General features: G+C 43.2%; 1 protein-coding gene across 1 annotated transcript; it reads right to left on the bottom strand.

The window, feature by feature from the left end:
- Positions 1 to 7870: 7870 nt before the first annotated feature.
- On the bottom strand, positions 7871 to 16932 carry MSRB2 (methionine sulfoxide reductase B2). Its single transcript, XM_050892510.1, has 5 exons — positions 16824 to 16932; positions 15697 to 15803; positions 14639 to 14715; positions 10486 to 10633; positions 7871 to 8228 (listed from the first exon to the last, which is right to left on the bottom strand). Exons 1-5 carry the CDS (start codon positions 16930 to 16932, stop codon positions 8121 to 8123), a joined length of 549 nt encoding a protein of 182 aa, XP_050748467.1. The 3' UTR covers positions 7871 to 8120.
- Positions 16933 to 17146: the final 214 nt, after the last annotated feature.

The raw sequence follows: 17146 nt of genomic DNA, 5'->3' as shown, positions 1-17146 counted from the left end.
GTTCATTGCTCAAGGCAACAACGCCTTGCAATTCAGGGTGTGAGAGGCTAACTCAAACTGTAAGACAAGGCAGCATTTAGAGTCTAGAGTTGGCCAGGCCACTGCCTTACAAAAAGAGCCATGGATCTTTAACACCAAGTGGTCAGGCCCTCAGTTTGACGTCTCAGCTGATAAAACAGGAAAGGTGAAAGCAGGGGCAGAACCAATCTTTTAACAGCTGGCTATAGGAGAAGACAAATTTGTAAACTGAAAGAGGGACAAAGGAAAAACATTTACCCCCCGCTTTTAATAGAGATTCATTCATAAAAGTAAAGCGAAGGCTACAAGGTCATAGAAAGTTACATGTCATCCAGTTTTGGAAAATGCCCTTCTTACAGACCAAGCCCAGAGGCAGAGGCTTTTTGGGCTATTGCCAAGCAGAAGTGTCATGGAAGCCCTTTTTTTCCTTCTCTGGGGGCCTAAGGAAACTCCAGCTAGACATATTGTACATGACAAGGTTTAATGACCTTTGTTCATAATGGACCCAAGCGTGAATACCCAAGTGCATTCAGGAGAGGCCCAGGACTAAGAGGTAATGTAAAGCCTGAAATAGGGAGGGAACATTTTCTGGATTGGGAATAGGGTCATTTCTGGGGCAGTGAATGTGTGAGGGTTCATTTTGCACCTGGTATTCTGATTAACAGTGCGGTCAATCTCCTGAACTTCCCAAGCATGAACACCTGCTTCTAGCTCTGCTCAGATCCTAGCCCTTCACAAGGCTTTCTCCTTCACTAATCCAAGAAAATGCATAGGCATCCCATGGCTCTGTCAGAACTGTCCCCAAGAGACTGTCACACCAGGGAGGATTGATCTCAGCTCCCCCGTTCCTGAGAGCTCACTGTCACTCTTTAGCTGCCATCCTCTACATGCTTTCAGTCCACCAGCTGTGTCCTCATCCTTCAGTGCTGACTCTTTCTGGAAAGGAAAACACGAATTCTTGTTGTCTCTCTTTGACTCCAGAACCTTCCTCTGTGTTGTCTTTGCCTCTTTCCTAGCAGTTGTGCAAAATACTTTGCTATCCTTTCCTGTTCCTTCTTCCTATCATAAAATGTCTGGATCCATCTTCTGATCTTCCAAAAATGACACCTGAGCAAAGACGACCTGGCTGTGGTCCACATTTCTACATCCCATACATCAGTAGTGTGGTGTGGCAGCACAGTCTTTGTTTCCAGAACTAAGCAGGCTACTTGAGTATCCCTGATGACTTTTTAATTTTCTTTTTCCTGATTTCTGTGGCAGATCCTCTGTCCCTGACAAGTTTTTCTGGAAGTCACTTTGTAAATGCTGTCAAACTCTGTGCGCAAAGGAGGCGAGTTGGATGAGCACAGCTGATGCCTGCTCTGCCAACCTCCCCAGAGCCTGCAGGCCAGATCCCCGCAGTCACCTCCAGCATGTGCAGGTAGCTGCTGACTCGGATGTGGGTGCAGAACTGCGTGTTTGATCATCTCTCTGGCACCGAGGGAAGCGGACTGAGTGTATGGAACTAGGAGCGTTCAGGCACAAGGTGAGGGTGAGCGCAGTCAAGAAAGCCAGAGCCCAGGGGATATTACAAAGGGATTTCTGAGGAGGAGAGAGGAAGGATACCACAGAGCAAAGAAAAAAAAAACAACAAAAGAGAAGACAGTAAAAGGGAGCACAATAATGGGCATGAATTTCTCTTTCTTCTGCCCCATGGCAAGCTGCCAATCCCTTCCACACACATTCCTCAGCGCTACTAAAACCAGTCCCCATGGACACACCTGCCTTGAGACAAATTCTTTTAGTCTTGAAAAAATCTGGGCACTTCTTCAATAAAGAGCTTTGCTTTTAAACTACTTTGCCTTTGTGAATTTTGGCAGCAGCTCGCACTTGGAGAGCTTTTGAGAACCCTTTCTGTAATCAGATTTCCCTGCCCTGCCCCGGGGGACTGTGGGCGAGTCACTTCCCACAGCTGTCCCTCAGCTTCCTATTCTGTGACATGTGGCTCACCACTACCTCAAAGGGCTGGGGCTAGGCATCATTTATGTGTAAAGAGCTGTGAAATCCATGAGGTTGATGGGGTGCTGAGCATTACACGACATGCTGTGAGGGTAGTGTTACCGCAGCTCATCACTTGGGTATAGCAGGAGGTGGGACAGGCACAGGAATATAGTTTAAAACACTTCGCTGCCCAGTGCAAAAAGTCATTAAGTGAATGGAAAAGGAGGCAGTTCAGTTGTGTGGTGACAGGACTGATTTCTTCTACACAGTAGGGCAGAGGTTGAAGACCAGAAAATACAAACATGCTTAGGAGTACTAGCGAAGTCCTCACCATCTTGTTCGAAAACAGAAAAAAAGCAAAACCCAAGCTGAGACTTTTTCAGTTCCTTCTCATGCAGGCTGCCTCCTGAGCTACCTCATACTGGAGATGTTCTGGGGTGGCCAAATCCTACTTTTGCTCTGACAAAAGTCTCTCTTCTTCTCTTGTTCTGACCAGAATCAGACTAGGTTGTCAACAAGCTTAAAAGAGAATCCAAATGATTTGCAGCATGGTGCAACAGAAAAGAGCATCACTACAGTTCTGTGGATACATGGCCAAAATAATGGGCATTACGATTTCTGGTGAAAGGAGCATGAAGCTGCTAGTAATATAAGAGCAACCTGCTCCTTCTTTCCTTCTCTCTGTGCTCACAAAAAAGCCATGCTGCCTCCCAAGCAAAGAAGTTACTGTTAGCAAGCTGCCTTGCATCATTTCTACCTAAAGCTGCCTTGGAACGTGAAGAACATCGGTTCATTTTAGACTGCATGGCAATATGCAGAACAGCCAGAGATTACAGCAGCCTAATTCCATACCACCTTTGCTCTGAGAAAGAGGTCAAGTATTGCTCTTTATGTGTCAAAGTTGCCCTAGTTGGCTTAGCTTTGGTTTTAATACCATAGCTGGAAAAACATATGCTAATTTTACCTCCTCTCTTTCGATAATTCACCCCCCAATCAATCAAGTACCAAACCAAGTTTTAGAAAAACCAGGGTCTGAAAAACTGGATGCTGTTAGGAGCCATGCAGAGTCTAATTCTGGCTTGGCTGCAAATTTAATTTGTAGTCTTGAGCAAGTCAATTAAATTCTTCTCATCAAGTCTTCCCTCAGTAAAATTGAGAATAATTACTTGCCTTGTAGAGATGCTGCAAAGACTAAGAAAGTCTTTAAATAGTTTATTTAAGATGTTAAAATCTATTAAGAATTATGTAGAAACCTCAATTAGGATTTATAAAAAGGTTATTTAAAAACACAATGGGATAAAAAGTATCATCATTGAAACCAATTAATGAAATAACAATGTTGAAAAACTTCTCAGATGTGAAGGACGGAATATAAATCTGCAGTCACCCGGCAGAGTATATTCAGCTCAGAGAAGCAACTGCTCTTTATTCGCTGTGGTGGAACAAAATCAGTGCAGATACACAAGGAAATTCTTGTAGCCTATGATACTCTTTAATAGTGTCTTCCATTATTATTGGTCTGTATTATTCATCATCTTATAACACTTTCGGCCTTTAGCTGGGATCAATCCTGGTGTGGCTGGTACCACAGAAGCAGAAGATAATGAAGTTCCCTGCCCCAAAAAGCTCATGGTCAGAGGTCCTGAGTGTCTAGCAGTTTACATCACACGGGGATGAGACCATAAATGTCAACAGCTCTGTTTATAGACATAAAATTGGTTTGTGTAAATGCATTATCATGGGAGATAAGCTCAGATACATGATGAGAAATGTCACATGGATTCCCCCTGCAGATGCCTGAAGCACAAGGTAACAGTGGCATCATTATGGCTGGTGTAAATGTCAGAGTACGCCAGTTGCTTAGATGTGCTCTATGTGCATACTGACAGATGCGAACTTCAGGGAGGAGGCCAGGAAGAGGCAGGGTAACTAAGTGGCCTTGCAGAGTCTTAGATGGATCTTCTCTTTGGTTTTGGCAGCCCAAGATAAAGCACAAACGTATTTGAAGAAAACTTGACCTTAAATTTACAAAGGCAGACATTACTGGCAGAGCACAGGCCAGTACCATCAGCATGTCTGAGACAAAACACAAGGTGGGACTAAGCTGTGATAGATCTTAAAAGTGAAAAACAGAAGTTTGAGCTGATACATAGAGAATAAAAAGCCAGCAGAGGTGTCGTGGTTTAACCCCAGCCACCAACTAAGCACCACGCAGCCTCTTCTCCCTCCCGCCTCCCACTGGGTTGGGGAGGAGGAAAAAAAAGTAAAACTCATGGGTTGAGATAAGACAGTTTAATAACTAAAGCAAAATAAAATATACTAATAACTAATAATAATAATAATAATAATAATAGTAATGAAAAGGAATATAACAAAAAAAATAACACCCAAGAAAAGACAAGTGATGCACAATGCAATTGCTCACCACCCACTGAGCGATGCCCGAGCAGCGATCCGCACCTCCTGGCCAGCTCCCCCCTGTTTATATACTGGGCATGACGTTCTATGGTATGGAATACCCCTTTGGCTAGTTCGGGTCGGCTGCCCCGGCTCTGCTTCCTCCCAGCTTCTTGCATACCTGCTTGCTGGCAGAACATGGGAGACTGAAAAATCCTTGACTTAAGATAAGCACTACTTAGCAACAACTAAAACATCAGCGTGTTATCAGCATCATTCTCACACTAAATCCAAAACACAGCACTGTACCAGCTACTAAGAAGAAAATTAACTCTATCCCAGCCGAAACCAGGACAAGAGGGAATGGTAAAACCAAAGACACAGACAGCTTGCAGTTTTATACATGCAGATCTTGGCACACCCTCAAAATTGTTAACCTAAGAAAGTAATGCTCAGCTCAAGAGAGAATTACCTTGTACCCAAATGAACATGGCCCTTCTGCCCCATCTTGCGCTGTAAGACAAACAATAGGAAAAAAGGCTGTCAAATATGCCATTTTATAAAGGACTACTGAGGCGTAACCCATTTGATCCATATCATTTTTCGCAAGTGATAATGTCATAAAAAGATGGATCAGTTAAGAAACCTCTGCCTTATCCCCACCATGCTACTCGAGGTTGCTGTGCAACCAGTTCCAGCCACTATCTGATACAGCAGAGAATGTAAGAGACATTGCAAAAAAAACCCATCAGAAGAGCTAATTCAAGAAGCTCATACCCATTTCCTCCACTCATTCCTCCCTTACCTACCCCCCTGCCTTTTCCTCTGCTCAGTCCTGCATCATTTATTTGTATAGCTGCATTTTAATAGAAGAGGTGCAAACTGCTCACAATGGGGAGGGCTGGGAGTGATAAGAGGGCTTCTGTTGATTTTGGGTTTTATTCCAAATTGATTACTGGCCATGCTTGCAAAGCAAAATTAGTTCCCCTGTTGCCCTAATGATATATACACATGGGTACATACAGATATCTAAACACTTTTAGCTTTACAGTGAAGGGTAAGGGGCAGGATATTCAAATACCTCTTAGTGTAGCTACTCCAAACTGCGGGATACACGGCCACACTGAAAGGTGAAGTGCCATTATCTGATTTTACACGTGGTGAAAGCCAAACCTTCCTGTTTTCCCCATTTTCATCTGAATAAGCAGAACAAGGTTGCTTAGCTGAGTGTCTGGTTTCTCTGGGGCAGTAGAGTTGTGCTTTATGCTGTTTGCTTGGTGACATATCAGTATAGTGTAGGTCAGGTGCTGTCCTTGAAGGTACGGGTCTGTTCATATGATTACGTGTCTGTAATTAACACTGCACAAGCTAAACTGGGGCCTTACAGGACTCTTTCCTCAGGTCATCCTGCTGCATGAGTGAGGATGCACCAGCTGCTGCTTAGCCCAAACATGCAGTTGCATACAATGATGTTTATAGGTGTAAAATAAATGCGCTGTCTGCTCAGGCAAGCTTCCTCTGTCAGTAATAGTTACTAACTTGCCAGTTCACTGGGAGTTGGTCGCCACCAACCATGTACATCCAAGGTACTAAACTGAGTGTGGTTTGCACACAAGTCTGTGTGTGGATATGTGTTTTGTCAGCTCCATGGTCTATTTTGTTTGTATGGCATTCAGTCTCATCTGTAGAAGGTGTCAGTGAGACCTGGTATCTGTGGGGACAGGCAAGAAACAGGTTATTTTGCCAGTTCCCTTCCTACTTTCTGCCATTTGCAGAAACGAGCATTTCAATTTGGTATCTCAGCCAAAAGTCACTGTACTCAGGCAGGTGCTAGCTTCTCCATCAGCACCTGGATGAACACAGGAGTCCAGCTGGGGACACCTTCTAGTCACACTCCTTTCTGAGACAACCCTCTGCTGATGGGAAAGGTGAGAAGAGGGGAGAGGGCTGCCTGACTAAAGAATACCTGTAAGGGCCAAACTCCCTTTCCAGTAGCTGTGCAATAGATTTTAAGAAAAAAAAAACAACCAGTGAATAAAAGTATATCAGGATAGGGGGGTACATGAATTCAGAGCATGGCGAGGATGGTGATTTCTGTACAACCTGTGAAGACTCTTGGGAGCAGAGACCTGAGCAGGCTGGGCATGTACATCCTGGTCAGAGCAGGCAGGTGATAGCAATAGGTGATGCAAGGGCATCTCTGCACAGCAGAGCATGATGCAGCACAGACACAGCAAGCGGCATACTGTTGCCGTTAACAGACACCTCTGATGACAATGTGACCGTCGCCATCTATGACACTACATGAAACCAGTATCAGCAAGTGTCTGCTTCATTCATGCTGCTTCACACCTCTGGTGGCTTTTGTGCCATTCTGGTTTAGGTTGGCTGTAGTGATCACTGTCTTAGCATGATGTTTTTAAAAGTGATGAAATTGTAGAGTTCTCCCGTAGAAAGTACAGGGGAATGAAAAACTGCAGAGCTCCAAGACAGAAGGAGCAAAAGTAAATTCAGTGCAATAGAGGTCTGTTTGCTGAAGACATTAAGCAGTTTTAAGACTACACTAGTAAATGAACACACCCTTTTTATTACTGAGGCAACCAAAGTGGGGAGAATGGAAACAGCCTGTTATAGGTAAAGCCAAATGAGATGTTGCCTAGTAACTCTCAGCAGGGAAGCATTTAAACCCAGCCAGTTTAGTGAAGCTGATGTTCTGACTCAGAGATTATTTTCTCTGGAAAAAAATCTGAAAGCAGGAAAGCTCAATTTAACAAACATACGATTTATTTTCCCATTACAGCAAACCATGGTGACAATGCTTGGGAGAATACAGAAGTATTTACAAACCTGTACAAGGAAGAACAGACAAGGCATGTTTTCAACAAAAGCATCACTTTACTGAACACGTTTTTAGATGCTGATTTTTCCCCCCCCAAATACAGCAAATTTCACATTCATTTTTATTTTCAGATTCTGAAATACACAAGTGGTAACAGAAGTCTGGAGATACTACACAGATTGTTACATTATTATCATATTATTTCTGTAAGAGGAAGTTCCTGGAGCAAACCCTACTTCAGCTCTTCTATTGGACACAAAATCAAAGTCATTGATTTAAAAGAAGAAAGACTCCATGTCTCCACTGGTTCCGTCGCCTGGAATAGTTTTAATTAGGCCCTCCTTCAGGACTTTGCTTTTATGGGTTCATGGAAAAGTCGCTTGGCTTGGCTAAAGGTCTCTCACATCAGGGGAAAAAACACTCCCTCAAGCCTTATTTGGAGATTCATGTTATTTTTGCTTCCCTTTAGAAGGATATAATGATTTTACACAAGTGAAAGCTCTGGCATGATCAGCCATGTACATCTGTATTCCTGGGTGCCACAACTACTGTTCAGCATAGGCAAAGTCCGGTTCAGGAGAGCACTTCATTTCAGCAGCCTCAATACAGTTAATGATGATAGTTATGAATGTGAACTATTGCATAATTTTTTTTAAATTAAAAAAATACAATAAACAGATCAACACTTACATCACACTAACCATGGAAAGGCAGACTGCCAAAGAGTTATCACAAAAATATGTATTTTATCAACACTGATAATAGCTGGAAAGCAAAGCTGCAATGGCGTAAGTACTAAAATTTGAGTTGTATATTAAAAGTGTTTTTCACAAGCCTGTTGTACGAGCAGTGAAAGGATGTTCTGTAAGCCAGAGGGATCCACTTCTCACTGACCAGAGCCTGGTTTGAAGTTTAGTGAAACACTGTTGATACAGAACCTCTGCCCCGAAGGTGTGGGACCATCATCAAACACATGGCCTAGATGGGCATCACACTGCAACAGAAATTATGTACCATTATGACCATTGCAATTATGGACCAACATTATGCTGGTACCTACTGTGCTATCCTGAATTAAGAAACTTGTATGATGAATTTCACTGTTGAGTTCTGTGGGTCGGGGAGCCTTGGGGAGAGACTTAGAAATACATCCTGGAGTAATCACTTCTGGCCAGTGGGCAAATATCTGCCCCCAAACAAGCAGATCCCAGAAGAGGAAGTCAAAAGGTACTAATGCCAGAAAGTATACGAAATAAATGGGATCTAGGCATCTCAATATATAATGAAAATTTCAAGTTGAGACAGTCATTGTAGGTCCTTCTCACAGGTCAACTGAGGATTTTGCCCCCAAAATTACTGACAGGAAAAAATTAGACTCAGAATAGCTATCAGTGTCTCATTATAAAATTGGAAGGTTGTCTTCAGCTGCGGTTCTTGAAAGGTGATTGCTGGATATTACAACAAACATGAACTCTACCATGATAACAGACTGCAGCAAATGCTTGTTACATTTGCAGATGTCCTGGTTTTGGCTGGGACAGAGTTAATTTTCTTCTTAGTAGCTGCTACAGTGCTGTGTTTTGGATTTAGTGTGAGAATGATGTTGATAACACTCCGATGTTTTAGTTGTTGCTAAGTAGCACTTATCTTCAGCCAAGGACTTTCCAGTTTCCTGTGCTCTGCCAGTAAGCAGGTGTGCAAGAAGCTGGGAGGGGGCATAGCTGGGGCAGCTGACTTGAACTAGCCAAAGGGGTATTCCATACCATGGAACGTCATGCCCAGTATATAAACACGGGGGAGTTGGCCGAGCGGCGCGGATCGCGGCTCGGGAACTAACTGGGCATCGGTCAACGAGTGGTGAGCAATTGCATTGTGCACCACTTGCTTTGTATAGTTTAATTCTTTTAGTATTGCTATTGTCATATTATTATTATTATCATTATCATTGTTTTTCGTTCCTTTCTGTCCTATTAAACTGTCTTTATCTCAACTCACGAGTTTTTTTTTTCCTGATTCTCTCCCCCATCCCAGGGGTGGGGGGGCAGTGAGCGAGCGGCTGCGTGGTGCTTAGCTGCTGGCTGGGGTTAAACCACGACAGCAGATAACACCTAATCCTGCTAGAAAGGGCTGTAAGCATCCTGGGGGACAGTATTAGCAATCTTAAGAGTTTGGAAAAACAGACACCAAAAAAAAAAAAAAAAAGCCCAAGATGCAATTCATTAAGCTCAATTGCATACTTTTGTACCTTAACAAAAGTAATAAACAGCACAGACTTAGGGTGGGGAAGAAATGGTTAGGGGTGGCAGCTCTTTGGAAAAGGACCTGGGTATTACAGCAGGTCCCAAAACAAGTATGGGTCATGGGCTGTGGAAGGGTAAAGGTGTAAGGACAGGAACACTATGTATAACGCACCTAAACAGCCTCTGGTCTCTGATGCAGGCTAGGCCCGGCTGCAGCCCTATGTCTAGCTTTGCACTGTACTTCAAGAAGGAAAAGGATCAATTGGAAGGAGTGCAAAATAGAGCAACAAGGCGATCAGCGCTCTAAAAAACACCGCATAAAAAGGAACGGTTGAAGGAACTGGCCCTTTCTAGTCTAGAAAAGAGATGACTGAGGGAGTCAGAATAGCTACCCAAAATAGAAGGGTGGCTTCTGTGAAATAAGAGAACCCACAGAAGATAGCTGTGAAGATATGGGGCACCACCACTGCCGTGCAGGGCAAATAGTAATAAGCTTCAACTGCTGCAAAGCAAACTTAGTGTTTTCCCCAGTGTCTAACCAACAGTAGGAAGACATGAAGGTTACAACTCATTACCTGGTAAGGCTGTGGAGTCTCCATCACTGCGTATTTTAAGAACAGCTTCAGTAGGAAAAACAGGACTGAATTAGGAAGAACTGCCCCTGTGATGGGGCAAATGCATGGACTAAATATCAGAGTCCCTTCTACTGTCTGTTGTCACATCCTGCAGTTCACCTGAGGTCCTCTGAATAAATTTTATGCCTAAACTCCAGCCCTTGGCTATACTTACACAACTACTCTCCCCAGTCACATAATTTTCTTCACCCTAAACCGACTGCCTATATTTGATACTTCGAACTTTACTCGTGTTTCATACCAAGAAGTGAGACAGAATGGTTCCAGGGATACCATAATTCTCACTGCTGTATTTAGGTAGATTCATTCATGGGCACAAAGAAAACTTATTTGTTAAGATTTGGGTCTTTGGGTATCACCTCCAAAAAAACCATACCTGTTTGCAGACGACTTCAGTTCTAATTGATCCCAATGAGTTATCTGGTCGTCTCGTGATATTGGTATTACTTTCATCTCTGCCACAAGTACCATAAGCCTCAGAAAACGATGGCCATCCAGTCCCAGAATTGTACTTCTTTTCTGAGCTATAGTGGAAACCAGATCTTCTTGTTAATCAATAACAGAGATGTTACAAAAAAGTCTGGTTTTAATAAGAACATTGGCTTTTTTCCTCATCCCTGTCTTGTACTACTATTAATAACATTTGGCACAGTAGAAGTTTGCTCACTGGCATCAAACTGTGCTGGAATCTCTTTTCCAAAGGGAATTCTCCATCAGCCCACAACAGGAGCTTTTGCCTCACCGTTTCTATTTCACTGACAGGCTGGCATTTTATAAAGCTTGAAAAAAGGTTTTTCCAACAACTGAGCACATTGTTTAGCTGAATTACAACTGCAAAGTTGCAGTTCGAAGCCTGACCCAATACAGCACAACCTCAGAGAAGAGAGTTTACAAGAAGAAACGAAGTATGGAAAATGGCTGGGTTGGCCCACCGGACCAGGCTCACGTCCGATGATGGCTTCGGCTTGCAGTCAGCCGTGAAACTGGTTTGGAAAATCAAACAGAGCCTTGCTGAAACCATCGATCAACCAATGACAAATCCTCACAGCACAAAGATCTACCTTTCCCAAGAGATAATCGCAGCCATCAGAAACAGTACTACAGACTGTCAACTTGTGGGTGCCTCCTGTTAACATCCAGGATTATCAACCCTGTTTAGTTGCATGTTAAAACCTAGAGCATATTGGAAAATATGATCAGAAAATATTTTTGGGATTTAGCATGCAGAAATGAGATAATCCCTCCTATTTAAAGTTGTGCAAGCTTTGATAGCAATAAGTATTTTCTCCTAGCGAAGAGTGACCTAGTGTGAGTCAGAGCAAGAAATGAAGACAGACTCACATATTACTAGGATAAGTGGTCTGGAGGCCCACCACAACCGTTTCCTCCCGCTTTCCCATGTTTGATCCCGGTTTCACAAACCCAATGCTCTTACTGGCATCTAGTGGTGGATGGAGACACCAACACCAGCAGCAGCTTTTCTGTGATCAAAGGGATTCGTCCATTAGTCAACACAGAATTTAAAGCAAAATATCTAGTATATATCATGTATATTTTGGTGGGATATTAATACAGTGAAGAAAAACCTGAAAATCTTACTTGCAGTGCCTTTTAGAAAGACAAAGACAAACAAGCTGGGCAAAAAGCTTAAAAAATCCAACCCAAAGAACAGTGCGTGCTTCAGCATGGTTTTATAATTAACTGTACAGGGCTGTCTTTGAGCAATGCAACTGTGGAAATAAAAGAGGATTTGCAAACACAGAATGACCAAAGGCTAGTTTTTGTGCGGGCTGTTGCTCAGTCCTTTACATCAATCCACAAAGGTCCATGAGAAATACTCTCCTACCTCCTCCCCTCCGTAAAATGGGGGAGAAATAGGACACAGCACAGAAGCACGCTGCAGCGAAGCAAATGCAGTTTGCAGACTCTGCGTTTGTATGAGAAGGTATTTAGGGCTCCAGGCCTATTTCTTTCCAGCCAAAGAGGGCTCCCTGCCTTCCCTGCTACAAAACGACATGAACACTGTGCCTACCAGCCACAGAGACCCAAAGAATGACCTGGGGGAGCACAAACGTCTGTACAGGACTTCTGAGTTTCCCTGACGTATACCTGTGCTGTTTCTCTTTTATTTTCAAAAGATTTCAATCAGAACTCTTCATTTTTTGACACAAGGATCCTTCTGCCTATTCATACAGAGATACGAGGATCCTCTCTGAAACCCTGTAGAGTCAAGGAAGGTCTTTAATGCTATGTGGGTTTTGCATCTGACCCTGACTGACTCCGTCCCTTACATGCCGCTCATAATACTTAAGTTTATTGTAGATGTTTTCCACTGCTAAAGGATCAATCTTTTGAGCTGTTAAACTAGCTCTCAACAGAAACGGTCTCTGTGTGGTTTTACTAACAGTAATATCACTTAGGTTCCCTAATAGAAACATTTTAGTACCCAAAAATATTGCTGTTCAAGATCATATTTGTCCTTTGAAGTATTTCACCACTTAATTTATGGATAAATGGACTTTCCCTAAACATATGCATTAGATTAGCCTTCGACACACCATTCCTCCAGCACATGTCATTTACTTTGATCCCTATTTCAGTCGTCCTGGATGGAATCCAGATAATTCTAAAAAGTGCTTTTTGCTGTATGAATCTCAGCTGTAGGTTTATGGTTCGCTGAAGGTTTGAGATTTCATTAAAGCACCACAATTTGCTATCAATAAAGGTTAGGGGTTTGTTCCATGTATTTCCAACTCTTTCAAATGAATATTTGGTAGCAGAAGGTAATAAGTTCTGGTATAAATGTATACACACACATATACTTTGAAAGAAAGGAGGAAATGCTTCGTGTTTACCTGTAGCTAATGATCTAATGCATTTGAAAAAGAAAGGACATTTTTTATGCACTAGGAAATAAACATGATGAATGAATCTCTTATCAAATACCAATTTTTTTCCTCACTGTTAGTGTCCTCCACAACATAATGCGTTCATGGAAAATATATTTTCAGATCATTTTGCACATTTAATAGTTTTCAATTTTCTTAAAACGTTTTTTTCTGTAAGTTTGGGGTTTTTTTTATATCCCTGTATCAGTTTGTAAGGCTCAGCATTATTTTATGCTTTAAACAAAAGCACCTATATTCTCTGAGAGGTGGACACTGCAAAAAGCAGCATGACTGTTTGGTTATATTGTTGTTTTGTTATTAGTTTAGCAGCAGAAGCAATTCCCTCCAGTGCTCATCTCTCTTCATGGTGGCGTTTCACTATCTATTGTCTAATATAAAGGATGCCTAAATTGAGGGAACATTTGAAGGAACTGAAGGAACTCTTCCACAGCTTAGTAATTTAAAATTTCTCTGATTTATCTGAATTTTCCAGAGGTATTTTTAGGTTTTGTATTTGTCTTCAGAATATTCTGCAATGCTGCACTGGCTTCTGAAATAAACTTATTTAAAAGTGTTTATTAGCAAACCTCTACAGAAAAAGATACATTTAAGCAAATGTTCATTTGCATAACAATAGTTTTCTGTACTTGGCCAAAGGAAAACTAACTGTTCACAATTATCAGCCTCCAATTTTACCATTTAATTGCTTAGATTAGGTTTCTTTTAATACAGCCATTACATTTCCCCCCCTTTCTTACTATCCAGATCTCTTGTTCCTCAGCTTCCCATTTGAAGTTCTGATCTGTGATGCATTCTTTAAAGTCTTCATAAAAATGGGCATATCAACCATATTCCATTGAACTCTCAGTTGGGAATAAATAAAGGCTATTTTCTAGATGAAAAATATGAGGAACTGTCTTTTCTGGTTCAGTTACAGAGAACAGAACACCCTCTGCACATCCTACTCTGAGGCACTCTATTTCCTTTTACTTAGACTTTAATGAAGTAGCAAAATATATAGTATTGTAAAGAGCAGAGAGGTTAATAACGCAGTCATTCGCAGTCGGGGTTTAAAAAGTAGACGTAACCAAAAAGGCAAAAATAGTGGAATTTAATTTAGGGAACAAGAAGGGGGTGGGGGTGAATAGGAGGTCTCAGCTCCAGTACGAGGGACCCATCAGTAAGAACATAACAACAGCTAGACTAAGGGCAGACTAAAGGTCTCTCTAGCCCAGTAGCATGAGTGGCAGGAGATGACTATGGAAGAGCACAAGAACAGACCAAACATACAGCTATACTCACGCATAAATACACCTATTTTTTGGCAGCTTGTGGCTTAGGGACCTCTTAAACAGAGAATGACTATCAACCAAAAAGACAGGTGTGTGTGGCAGGAGAAAAAGGCAGACCCTTATGTAGCAACTACTGTCTGCTGGCCACTGGAGACCCTCATATGCTCAAGAAAAGGGCATACCATATACCTGTATCACCACAGGTATCCTGGAAATCTTATACATAGCACTTTGGCACCAAAGGATTGTTCTTCTGACCTACACTTTCCGTTCCTCTCATGAAAAGACACTGCCCCTCCTGCCACAGTGAGGACATTTTAAGGATGCTGTGAAATCTAAAGGATGTTACCTGAACAGTGGGGCATTGCAGCACACGCAGTAGTATATTCCTGATTCTGTGTTATTCAGATAGATCCCACTAAATGGCTTTTTAAAAAGGAAGAAAAAAAGAGAAGTTAATAATGCAGGTCTTTAAAAGCTCACCATCTGGAACAAGCATGTAGGAATCAGATTCAAAACAGGAGAAAAACCATAAAAAGAAGTCTTCACAGGGGGGCTTTGAAGAACAAACTTTAGCAGCCTAAAGAAATGAAGGAGAGGATGCCTTTGGATTAATAGTGAAGACTACCCCCTGCCCCCAGAAACTTCGAGACTAGTCAGATGCATAAATCATCCAGGTACCAGGGCCAGAGTCGTGACCTCCGAGGAACTTGTGAAATGTGCAGGATCCCAAAGACCAGGGCTCTGCTATGGAGTGCCACAACTTCAAAGTGGCTCTACAAAGGGACTTTCCTCCTCCCTGCATGGTCTGGAATTGGGATCCTTATTTTACAGATAAGGATTTGGGCACAGTTCACATGATTTAATCCCACGGTACGTGCTCCGTGCACGCAGAAGCCCTCGCTCTGGGCTAGGGATGCTGGCGCTCCACCCACAACGCTGCGTGGCCTCCATCACAGAAGGAAGCAAAGCGCGGGGACAAGGTGGGTGGGTGATCTGGCACACGAGGGATAACCCAGCTCCTGAATGGAGTGCTATGTATAAGATTTCCCATGGCTAATCTACATATGGTCAAAAAAAAGGAGACTACAGGACAAAAATATGATCTTCTCCCTCCCCTCTGGAGAGGCCTCCACTACTGCCACACAGACAGCTGAGCTGGCAGTAAAGTATCCGGAGAAAAAACAAAATATGAAAAGAATGCAGAATGTTTTTTCATCTGCAAACCAGTCTGGGTCAGAACAAAATCCACCCGGTTCAGTATATTGAGTCTAACTTTCATCCACAGGAAGGCAGGAGAAAACCTGCGAAGCAACTGAGTGGTGACAGCTCCCCAAAGCAGGTTTTTTCTGCCCAGCAGCCAGAGGAGGTGGCTTAACCTTGGACAGCATTAGTGCTTTTGCTTACCGGTTCAGTTCCTTTTTCTCTTGTAACATAGAATTGCTCTGGAGTCAATTTTTTTTTCCAGTCTGTAGCAACAGTTGCTTCAGCTTGTTTAGTCAGAGAGCCCGTGTCTTCAATTAGATATAGAAAGATAATTTGTATTATTTTTAACACCATTTTAACTTAGACTCTGTTGATGCTTTCCATCATTACCTCAATTCTCTCAAAGTTTCTATGGATACAGAGCGAGCACAGGAGGGCAGTTCAGAGACATAAGAGCAGGGGCAAGTGCAGGACTTTGCATCTGCTTTCCATGCCGTGTGCTACATACGGAGAGCAGCTCCAGCACAGCACTTGGGAAGGGTCTGAATGGAAACGGGCACCTATGACCCAGGGTACCATGCACTCTCCCAGCACAGCCCTCTGTTCTGGCTTGGGATAACTGCTGGTCTGTTGGTGTTCCTTCCTCATCCCTGGGTATCACTGAAAGGTTTGGCAGTTTGCCTCTTGGAAACCCTCAGAAGCCAGAACTAATGCTTGTTTATAGGCTATTAAAGACTAGCAACTTCCACAGGCCTCAGTGACAAGCGGTGCTAAGGAGCACAAGAAGAAAGCAACAGCTACAGCCCAAGAGAAACAGGGCCATAGTTAAGTGAGGGACACACAATAGAAGAGCCGAAGTCACCCATCATGGTGCAAACCTCTAGCAACGCCTCCTGTGAGTCTGTACACACCATGCAGAACATTTATGGTGGTATGGGATTGGCAAAGAATTAATAGATTGGCTGAAAAACAATGAGTAAAATAGTTTAATTCTTTCCTAACCAAAAAGTCTGAGGTGGGAAACTACTGCCACCCTTATCTCCCATCAGCATAGAATCCTTGAAAAAAATCAGCTCCTGAGGATGAATGCTTGCCTGGACTCATCTTTTGCAATACAGAGGTGATATTGGGGGAACAAAAAGGAATTTGAAAATTACAGTTTAACTATGAAAACTATAGTTTAGCCTGCCAGTTCAAGAGAAATACCTACAGCAGGCTGACTTCACCCTTTCCAACCGGCTAGAGGACACCGGGGACGGGGATGCCCTCCCCTTGCAGGGCGGCTCCTGCCCTTTCCACCCCCTCCCCATGCTCCGGGCGGAGGGTACCTGTGCCACCGCGGGCAGCGCGGGCCCAAACGCTGCCGGAGCTCCGCAGCGGGGAGCGGAGGAAGAGGAAGCGGCTCCCGAGCATCCTCCGGAGCAGACGAGCCGCCATATCGGTGGGGCGGGACCGGGAGAGACGCCGGCCGCGGCCGAGTGGCCGCGGCCGGCGTCTCTCCCGGTCCCGCCCCACCGGGTTGCACGTATTGCACCTTATAAAAGCAATGAGTAAAGTACCCACTTAAATACCGATGCAGCATTTGCAGGTAAAGGTTTCAATCGCTTCTGAGCGAGAGGCAAAGAGATTGGCTTAAAAATTGAATGACCGC

This window comes from Gymnogyps californianus, chromosome 2 (genome assembly GCF_018139145.2).
Source record: "Gymnogyps californianus isolate 813 chromosome 2, ASM1813914v2, whole genome shotgun sequence".
NCBI classification, from domain to species: domain Eukaryota; kingdom Metazoa; phylum Chordata; class Aves; order Accipitriformes; family Cathartidae; genus Gymnogyps; species Gymnogyps californianus.
This window is presented reverse-complemented; position numbering and strand designations above follow the sequence as displayed.

What these genes read in the sequence shown, in the direction of transcription:
- MSRB2 (XM_050892510.1), bottom strand. Translation starts at nt 16,932, where the DNA reads ATGGCGGCTCGTCTGCTCCGGAGGATGCTCGGGAGCCGCTTCCTCTTC. An exon ending in CGCTGCCCGCGGTGGCACAG is followed by an intron (nt 15,804 to 16,823) that starts GTACCCTCCGCC and finishes ATCTAATTGAAG; the next exon opens with ACACGGGCTCTCTGACTAAA. An exon ending in TGCAATGCCCCACTGTTCAG is followed by an intron (nt 10,634 to 14,638) that starts GTAACATCCTTT and finishes TTTCCACTATAG; the next exon opens with CTCAGAAAAGAAGTACAATT.